The following is a 10,106-nucleotide window of genomic DNA, read 5'->3' on the forward strand; positions in this document are numbered from 1 at the left end:
TCTTTCTTTCTTTCTTTCTTTCTTTCTTTCTTTCTTTCTTTCTTTCTCTCTTTTCTTTCTTTCTTTTTTTTTTAAAGTTTATTTATTCTGAGAGAGAGTAGGGAGGGCAGAGAGAGAGGGAAAGGGAGAGTCTCAAGTAGCCTCCGAACTGTCAGCCTAATCTTGGAGGCTTGAACTCAGGAACCCCTTGGGATCATGACCTGAACCCAGATCAAGAGTCGGACGCTTAATTGACTGAGCCACTCAGACGCCCCTCCAGGTTTTTCTGAGTAAAGAATTACAAAGAAAAGCTTGTTGTGCAAACACACAGGTGCTGAGGATTCCTACCAGGGGCCTGGCCCGAGGCTCAGCCGGGAGCCTGCAGTCACGTGGGTGCTGGTGGCTGTCCTGCTCCTACGTTTCCCCAAGATGCACGGTGCACTTGAGTCCGCTGAACCCAGACCTGGCCATGTGTGCACATCATTCATACAAGTGTGGACTCTTCATTCCTCCACGTGTTTGAGTTCCTGGTTCCCAGTTCCCTGAGAATCTGACCTGAGCTTTTCCCTCTTCCTTGCAGACGAGAGAGGACCGAAATAAGGAAGAACACCAGGTATGCCATCCTGGATAACATGGATGACCAGGACAGAACGGAGCTGAGGCCCAAAAACGGTAAGGCGGGCTCCAGGAGGCTTACCTGGCACCGTGAAATCATCATATCCAGACGTTTGCCTGAGAGTTACCTTGGGGAAGGGGGGAGCAGCAGGCTGGGGCCGGCACTCTACTTGGGAAGGAAAGCTCAGTCTGGGCTTCGCCCACACCAATCCCGAGGGTCTGTGACCAGGAGGTGTATTGTGTTCTGAGTTGCACAAAAGTTTGGTGAAGCGCTCTGAGGCCTTAACCGGTGAGGGACGTGAAGTGCCTGGTACCAGCTGGGCTCCTGCCCGGGGACTACAGGCAGAGACTGCTCCTCAAACACATGTCCCGACAGGTTTTTCCTCCTCGTGCTGGGGGCGTGGGGCATGGGACACCGTTGCCCGCCAACTCGTCTCCCACACGCTGTGCCTGCCTGTCTGCTCCCTGAGAAACGCAGCAGAATAACACGTGGTCTTCAGTGTCAGGCATTTCTGTTAGCGGTTAGCCAGATACGAACACGAAGCTTTCCCAGAAAGTGGACTTTCTTCACAAAGTGAACAGACCCCTGTGCTTAGAACTGCCTCACCCCAGTTAGCTTTCTGATTCCCCTGCATTAACTCCTAGAGACTCAGTAACCGTTCTCTGGCCCCCTGAGGCTGCTTAGCACAGATTTTGTCATAACTACATTCCTACAGAGGGACATAATCACTTTCAAAGTCACGAGGTGCAAAACGCCCATGATGAATTTTGAGTGCTTACCCTGCGGCCCAGCAGGTGGGGGAACAAAGCCCAGTGCTCGCCTTTGTAGGAGCTGACAGCCCACAGAGGGTGACCGTGTCGGAGCACAAGACCTACCGAAGCTCGGACGATGCCCCGGAAAGACTGGTGGCCTACAGAGCGTGGTTAGCGACTTCGGCGGGGCAGGCTTCACGGGCAGTGTAGACGATCGCACACGCGGTACGTGTGTGTGCTCACTATTTACATCACGTCATTTATTAGAAGGCAGCTTTGTACCTAAGAGCGCAGAGTGCTTTCCACTTGGATTATCTCACCCACCCTGCTTCTGATGTGCACCTGTTCTTCTGACATCCCCATTTCTATTCAGAGAACCCCCATGCTTGTTATTACCAGGCTCTGAGCCCCAGTTGCTGGTGCTTGGTCAGGAGTGCCTTGTTCCCGTGCCACCCACCCTCTTGCCAAGTCTCTCGTCCCTCCGCCCACAGCGTCGTTACCGCCCTGCAGACCCTTCTAGCCTCCCCTCTGGACTAACGGTAATCATGAATTTCCTCTGTACTGCACCCTGTTCAGGCACATCACCCATTTAACTTCTCCCATTTAATATCACAATAGCTCTGTGATGGATGTACTATGATTATCCCCATTTCACAGAAGACGAAACTGAGACAGAAAAATTTAGCCACCTGCCCGAGTAACAGAGCTGGCAAGTGCCCATGGTGGGTTGGGCCAGGCCGTCTGCTTCTCCCAGTATTTCTGGGGCCTGTCTGCACACCCCATGCCTCCCTTGTCCTCCTGTCCAAAGCCCCTACTCCTCTCATTGAATCCTCTGTGAAATATCACCAAAGCAACACCAGTGCATGCTTACCTCTTACCGCTGCGTGTAAGATGTCTTTTTAAAACTTCCTTACCTGTTTTGAACCATCTTCTCATGATGAGTCTTTGTCTTAAACCCTTATCTAGACACTGTAAACTCTCTGAGAGCAGGGATCAGATCTTATAGCAGTTCTGTTTCTTATTTTGACCCCAGCAGTCACATATTCTACCAAAAATATTCGACTGAACCAAAGAGTAAAATCATGAGAGTTTTCATTGAGTGCTTACCAAATACTAAATACTGGGCAGCAGCTTCACATGCACTGTTTCATTAATGCTCACCATAAACCTGTGGAGCAGGGGTGCCTGGATGGCTCAGTCGGTTAAGCATCCAACTTCGGCTCAGGTCATGATCTCGAGGTTGTGAGTTCGAGTCTCACGTCGGGTTCTGTGCTGCCAGCCCAGAGCCTGGATCCTGTTTCAGATTATGTGTCTCCCTCTCTCTCTGCCCCTCCCTTGCTCATACTCTGTGTCTCTCTGTCTCAAAAGTAAATAAACATTAAAAAAAAAACAACCCGTGGAGTAGATGCTTTGTGGTCTCCCAGTTTTTAATGGAGAAGGAGACTGAAAGCCCGGAGAGGTTAGGCATCTTGTCCAGCATCACGCAGCTGGTAAGTGTCACAGCTTGGGCTCAAGCTCAGGTGTGACACAGCCCACGTCAATGCTCACTAGGAACCCCAACTCGTGCTGTGTTGTGAGTGACGCTCTGAAGGTGCAGAGAGCACAGCTGGGTACGTGGGACCTACAGCCGGAATGACAGCTGAGAATGGAAAGGCCGTTTCCCCCAAGATGCGTCTGTCTGCTGCTCCCAGGTATCAAACACCGAAGCACGGAGCACAATTCCAGCCTGATGGTGTCCGAGTCTGAGTTTGACAGTGATCGGGACACAATCTTCAGCTGAGAACGGATGGAGAGAGGGGATCCAAAAGGTTCTATGAATGGTTCCATCAGAAATGGGGCTTCCTTCAGCTATGGCTCCGAGGACAGATGACGGAGCGGTTGTAAACCCGAAGGCCCCGCACAGGAACGCTGTAATCCAGGACCAGTCAGTGGGAGTTCAAACACAGAACTAACTCTTGTTAGAATTGTGCATCAGTGTCCTTTCACACTGGGCTGGATGTGTGCCCCTAAATTTAAAAGATTGGTTTTCTTGGGGTGTTTGAGACACGAAACAAAACAGAAACATTGCTCTTTTAACAAAGATGCTTGTTAATAGGGGTAAAGGTTGGGTAAGATACTAGGTATATACTTAAAAGAGTTTGTGTTTTGTAGCTGGCACAGTATTTATATTACCCATGTTAAAAATTAACACCTGTTTCTATCTGCAGACCCTTAGGTAAAGTTAAACACGAATTAAAGAGGGCTGATTTCTCTTAGGAGCTGTGATGGCCTTTCAGGACGACGTTCGGAACATGCTTTCTCTGGTAGGACCCATACAGTCAGATGGCTGTCTATATTAAAGTGGTTCCTCTGAGATGTGGGTTGTCTTTTATGTAGCAAGCTTTCTGTGTTCTCTGTGGACAGCAGGTCCTAGAAATCTGTGAGCTAAGTAAGAATCATATTATGAGGTCCAGAGGAGATAGAAAGGGGAGTGGGGAGAAATGACCAGTAGGTTGAAAGTTGAAGGTAGCATGTTAACATTCCTGGCCTTTTCTTTCTCCTAGAAAAACAAACAACACTGAAGCTTCTCTTAGCCCCAGTTTCCATTAAACATGATAAAAGTGTTGATTAACTCATGGAACATTTGTTGAGTGTGTACATAGGCCATGCATTTGGAGGGCCATAGATAGTGATAATGACTCAGCAACTTTGTATATATTCCCAAACTCTGAAATACAGTCAGTCTTAATTAGGATGGTATGGCTATGATAATTGGCCCCTACAGATACTTTCCATAATAATGGATCGATATAGACATTCGCTTCATATGTTTAAAAAATGTATTTATGTCTACAAAGTATATTTAGAAAAAGTGGTTTATTTTTTCTACCAAATAAATCTTTTAAAATATATGGGAAAAAAAAAACCTCAAGCCATCCCCAACTGCAGAGCATCCCAGGGCAGTGAACTAGAGTGAAGCTGGTTGGTTCGTGCTTGTTCTCCATCCATATTCTTGAGGCTGGTGCCCTTGGCATTCTTTGGGAAGATTAGAAGAGAGGTGAGATCCATCACAGCACAGAGCACCAATGTCATGGCCTTGGGTGTGAATGCACGCACCTAAATAATATCCTGATGTACAAGTTTCTGTAAAACTATGATTAAACCACCAGGTTTAAACCATCAGGGTGGCAACAAGTGAGAAAAGGTCCCATGGGTCTTTGAAACAAATTTAAGCTTTCAAGATGCCTTTGTTTTCTCTGGTAATAGTCATCCTCATGAGATCATCTTGTTTTTAATTACTGTATTTTATGGGGAACAGCACAACTAAAAAGTTCTAAGACTATAATTTTATTTGAAAAAATAATTTCTTTGCCTTATGCTTCCACTTTCTGTGTTACTAGCCACACCCTGTGATGTCGGAAGGAAGCTGTGATGTTTTTTACGCCAATCTTTATCTTCGTTAATGTGTGCCATAACCTCGTGAACAGAGTTGCATACTTTTGTGCACGACCAGAAATTTCTGGCACCGGGGAATGAAGCCCAAATAGGAGGTGGGGGGAGAGGGCAGGGGTGAAAAAGGAAGCGCACATTTGCTAAAACCTGTGTGTGCATAATGCGTGTGTTGTATACTCCCAACCGGTCCTGACTGACAGTCCACCTTGGAAGGACCACAGCCCCAAAGTGGTAGATCCGGGAACTGAATGTGAAAATTTTAAGCTGTAAAGCCCATCTTTCCTCCCACCTCCCTCACTACCCAAAGACCTCCCATCCTCAACTGTTAGGAGGGCAATTTTCAGTGGCCTTTTCGGACCATCTGTTCCTGGGATGCAAAGGAATTCCTTCGGGTGGTAAGGACACAAGACAGACGCCTCCTTCGTCTCTCGCCTTGGGTCGGTCACACCTGCGCCACGGCTCTGGGTTTCAAAGTTGCTTCCGCCGCCCCTGGTCTGTGCCTGACCTCCTCTGCCTCCCTTCCACGACGGGGGACCCTGACGGCAGGTGCATCGGAGGCCCGGCAGGGCGGCGTTCGGGGCGCGGGAGCGCTGCGCGTCCCCAGTGGAGGGAACGCTCCCCGGCAGCTGCGATGGAGAAGCCGGCCAGCGAGACCCTCGCCGCTGGCTTCCAGTCCGTGGAGGAGGACGTGAGCTCCGCATTACGGGGCCAGTGGTGTCTGTGACCGAAGAAGGCGGAGAGCGGTCCCCGGAGCCCGCCCCAACTTCACACACCCACTTCCAGGCCCTTCGCGGAACAATGCGCGCAGCCGCAGACACCCCCCCCCCCCCCCCCCGCGGGAGGAACTGCGCAAGCTCAGCTCTGCCCCCGCCCCCGCTGTGAGTTCCCCGGGGCACCCTGCGCGGGGGGAGGGGGGCGGCTGGTCCCTCGTGAGCCTGCAAAGAGCTCCCTGCCGGTTCTCGGGGCGCTGGAGGGCCCGTCCCGCAGGGGGCCCTCTCGTCCTGCGCGAGGCCCTCACTTCTGCCCCGACGTTAAAGGCCGAGCGCTCCCTGCCGGAGGAGGCCTGAAGCTGGCGAAGGTGTGCGGACCGAAGCCTTAGTCCCCAACCCGGTTTCTCCCCACCGCGGAACCCGCGTGTTTTCTGTGTACCCCGACTGTGTACCTCCCGCGTGGTCGCGTTCCCAGCTGTGAACTCTGGAACGGTGGCGTGTCACCTGTCGGTTCCCTAAAGCCTCACAGCCGTGCCTGCCTGTTACATGGGCTGCTTATGAGCGAGCCAGCCACTGGGTTGGGGTAAAAGTCTTGGCATCAAAGCTTCGTTGACTTAAATGGTACGTGAGGTATAGCGGACTCATAATAACTGCAAACACGTAGTACAACTTGGTAAGTGTTGGTGTGTGTACAACCGGGAAAACGTCACCACGATTGAGATGAAATTTTCTCTGACTCTTGGTAACTTCTCCCTCCCCAGGCAAGCCGATCCACTGTCACTACAGATTAGCTGGAATATCCGAGAGTTTCATATAAATGGGATCGTATAATATACATCCACTTTTGGAGCTTTTTATCCGTCACATTTCCTCCTTTCCAAGCCATTTAAATGAATCCATTAGCAACTTGGACCAGGAAAATGCTGAAGTAAAGAGCCTTGTAATGGGGATGGGACTACTGTGGTTACCTAAACTAGGTTCAGGGCTCCAAGGTCGCCCTCGGTCCTGCGAGAGCTCTGTATTCATTCACTGAGAGACCCAAACTGCCCTTTGCGTCAAATCTTTATAATCTCAACAGTGATGACTTTCCACTATTGCAAATACATTCAAAACAAAATAAAAAATCTCTAAGTCTGAGCCCACCTGAAACTTAGCATAAACTCTTACTTTAAAGCTTTCCCAAAGCAGAAGTGTTTTCCTTTTGATCTTGGGGGAAATTGAAATGTTTCCTGGCATCTAGAGAGAGAGCTGTAGTCCAAAGACTTCCCTGAAAAACTGGTCATTCCAAAGGGTTGCAGGCAGGGCCTGGCAGTGCTCCATTTCTTTCTCTGGTGCCCAGTCACAAGGTGTCCCCATTTGTGAAGATTCAGCAAGTTCACTTACATACGCTTTTCTTTGCATGCACGTTACACTTGAATGAAAATTTAACAAGAAACCTGGCCAAGTGACTGTACTTTCAAAGCCAGCTAAGTATAAAGAGATAGGAGGAGGGATTTCCTTGGTGGGGGTGAAATAGCTCCGTATCTTGATGGTGGCAGTGACTGCACAAACCTACCTGCTGATGTGCTTAAGTTGGATTCCACACATCTAAACATACATGAAAACTGGGCAAACTGGCAGAAGGACTGACTTAATAGTATGATAATGGGGCGCCTGGGTGGCGCAGTCGGTTAAGCGTCCGACTTCAGCCAGGTCACGATCTCGCGCTCCGTGAGTTCGAGCCCCGTGTCGGGCTCTGGGCTGATGGCTCGGAGCCTGGAGCCTGTTTCCGATTCTGTATCTCCCTCTCTCTCTGCCCCTTCCCCGTTCATGCTCTGTCTCTCTCTGTCCCAAAAATAAATAAACGTTGAAAAAAAAAATTTTTTTTTTTAAATAGTATGATACTAATTAATGTCAGTTTCCTGCTGTTGGTTCTGTAAGCAGTAGCCTCTGGGGGGAAATGGGTGCAAGTTACAGAGGAATCTGTTCTTTTTGCAGCCTCTTGTGAATTTGTAATTATTTCAGAATAAAGGGTGGAAAGATGTTGAGAGGAAACAGATTCATGATTAACAGGGAAATGCTAAAAGCTTTTCCGTTAATGTCAGGAACAGGTTAAACAAAAATGCAAAGCCAGCTTGTCTCCAGCTAAACAGAGTCTCCCTTTTTGATACGAGTTTAGTAAATGGACAAATTTCCTGTATTTGAAGCCTACTTAGTATTATCACCTCTGTCCTGAAGGTGATGAGCCCAGAGTTGAAGGCCTGAGTCCTTAGCACAACAGACAGAAAGCTCAGTCTTCCCTAATCTGACCAAGTACCCGCAAAAACATCCGTGTCCTCGGACACTGGGACAGAGGACTGTCTGTGGCCTAACCTGTGGCGATACCATTCTCGTTAGCTGATAAAAATAGATAAACTTGCAGACTGCTGATTTCTAAACCCATTTCCATTCGTTTATAAATAACACGTGCAAATAGAATATGTTGGTTAGCTTTTCCATGCTCTCAGAATAAGTAGGACCTGCTGTTTTTCCAGAGAGTTTCCCAGACCTCATAAATGAAGACCACACTAATTTGCTGTTTAATTTGTTGCAGGCTGAATTAGAAACAAAGCTGTAGCAGGTGAACATTTACTGAAAGAATGGAAGAAAAGGTAGGAAGATGGAAAATAATGCCTCTAAGTACTGGCCTAGGCCGAGCACGTAAAAACCCCACAAATTAAGAGGTAAGTGGAGAGTTTTCTGCTGGTAATGAAGTAATTTTAAAAATCAAAATGAAGAACAGCTTCAGTGGAAAACTGTGCATGGTCTATACACAGCGAAGGGTTATTTCCTGGGTTATCTGGTTCTCACACTCATTGCCCTGGAGGCATTTTCTGACTTTAACATTGTAGAGAAGAAAGATGCCAAATGCAAATGCAAATGCAAATTCTGTCGGTCCTAGAATTTGACTGATTTCCCTCCTACACAGTGTGTTTCCACTTTCTCGTCCGTTTCAGTGTTGTGCATCCATACAAGTTTGGGGAGCTTTTGGCTTCTTTCCACTGGTTATAATACCCTTACCAGGTTCCTCATTAATGAGTTAAATACAATACTACAATATGTTCATTTTTTTTAAGTTTATTTACTTATTTTGAGAGAGAGCAGAGGAGGGCAAAGAGAGAAAGAATCCCCAGCAGGCTCCATGCTGTCAGCACAGAGCCCAGTGTGGGGCCCTAACCCACAAACTGTCAGATCATGACCTGAGCCAAAATCAGGAGTCCAATGCTTAACTGACTGAGCCACCCAGGCGCCCTGCCCCCCATGTTCATTTTTTTTTTTAAAAATCAAAGAAGGTGATGGGGCGCCTGGGTGGCTCAGTTGGTTAAGCATCCGACTTCGGCTCAGGTCATGATCTCCTGGTCTGTGAGATCAAGCCCCGCGTCGGGTTCTGCGCTGACAGCTCAGAGCCTGGAGCCTGCTTTGGGTCCTGTGTCTCCCTCTCTCTTTGTTCCTCCCCTGTTCATGCTCTGTCTCTCTCTCAAAAATAAATAAGCATTAAAAAAATCAAATCAGGTGAAAAGAAATGCATGAGATCAATGGAATGACAAAGAGAGGTATCCAGTGGCACTGCTCCTTCTTCTAATGAAAAATCTACCTTTGTTCAGTGTCACATTCGGCAAGGTCACATGAAATTTCTTAAAATATAAACGAACGGTGGGCGAAAATATACATTGTTAAAATAATTAACAGTGATTATATCTGAAGAGCAGAGTTTCAGGGAATTTCTTCCCTATACCTTTCAGTATCGGAAAAACCCAAACTTGGGAAAAAGTACATAATGGATTAACAGGAAGAGCAGAAGAGTGAGGCTGGCAAATGTGGAAAGCTGGAGAATATGCTGTTACGTGGCCACATTTACAAACCAGGTATGTTTTCCGTTCAGTTTGGCAAACATCTAAGGAGGCCAGATCACAGGACAGAGGCCGGGATACAAAATGTCACCTGCAGGCTCCTGGCCCGAGGCATTCACAGACCACAGGTCTCCAGGGAGGGAGCTCTATTTACCCATGCAGGAGGGGAAAAATAACTTTCCCTCTACGTTTCTGTGTTCTTGGCTGAGCCCCCTGCCCTGAAATCTACAGGAACAAGGGAGAAGCACACAGAAGTTGATGAACAGGCATGCCTCATGCAAACATGGGAGACACGGGGGAGAATGAGGAACAGAGAGGTGGCTCAACCCTTTGGCTTACAGAGCACCTTCAACAAAGAACGATCAATGTGCAGAGAATTGGCAGGACAGAGGGAAGTAGTCGTAGGCTTTCAAGGCCGGTTGGGAGATAAAGGCCAGTTGGGAAAATCTGTTACATAGATTCCTTTGGTGCCCTCTCCAGGCTGACCGGGTCTTGAGTCCTCTCCAGAGACCAACCTCAGTCCTTCCTAGAGGATGGGGCACCTTTGAAAACGTAGGTCCGGCTTTTAAGAAAATAGGGGGAAGGCAGAGAGCTTTTCTGGCATCTGCTTCTCCAGGGCATCTTCAGCTCACAATAACCTTTATGCCAAAGCAGCAGGCTTGGGATGGTGTAGTCTGCTAAGCGTCTTCATACATATCTGAACTGGTCTAATAATATCCAATGTAAACTGAAAACGAACCAGCAAGGA

At 48.1% G+C, this 10,106-nt stretch overlaps 1 protein-coding gene and 1 long non-coding RNA gene across 3 annotated transcripts in view; both read left to right on the forward strand.

Annotated features, from left to right (window-relative positions):
- The window catches only part of KIAA0319 (KIAA0319 ortholog), a 75,754-nt gene extending 72,537 nt beyond the window's left edge, over window positions 1-3,217 (forward strand). Inside the window, 2 exon segments of the mRNA XM_040460488.1 lie at window positions 560-651; window positions 3,039-3,217. Coding sequence (XP_040316422.1) covers window positions 560-651; window positions 3,039-3,217 — 271 coding nt within the window.
- A 1,679-nt stretch (window positions 3,218-4,896) lies between these two features.
- Window positions 4,897-9,948, forward strand: LOC121020628 (uncharacterized). Of its 2 annotated transcripts, none has more exons than XR_005786231.1 (4): window positions 4,897-5,657; window positions 8,062-8,191; window positions 9,251-9,373; window positions 9,839-9,948. It is a non-coding gene; the product is annotated as an uncharacterized LOC121020628 (long non-coding RNA). The 2 variants fall into 2 exon arrangements; XR_005786230.1 differs by lacking the exon at window positions 4,897-5,657 and adding an exon at window positions 5,668-6,110.
- The last annotated feature ends 158 nt before the right edge of the window (window positions 9,949-10,106 follow it).

This window comes from Herpailurus yagouaroundi, unplaced genomic scaffold (assembly GCF_014898765.1).
Source record: "Herpailurus yagouaroundi ecotype Mexico unplaced genomic scaffold, PumYag 250, whole genome shotgun sequence".
In the NCBI taxonomy this organism is placed as follows: Eukaryota; Metazoa; Chordata; class Mammalia; order Carnivora; family Felidae; genus Herpailurus; species Herpailurus yagouaroundi.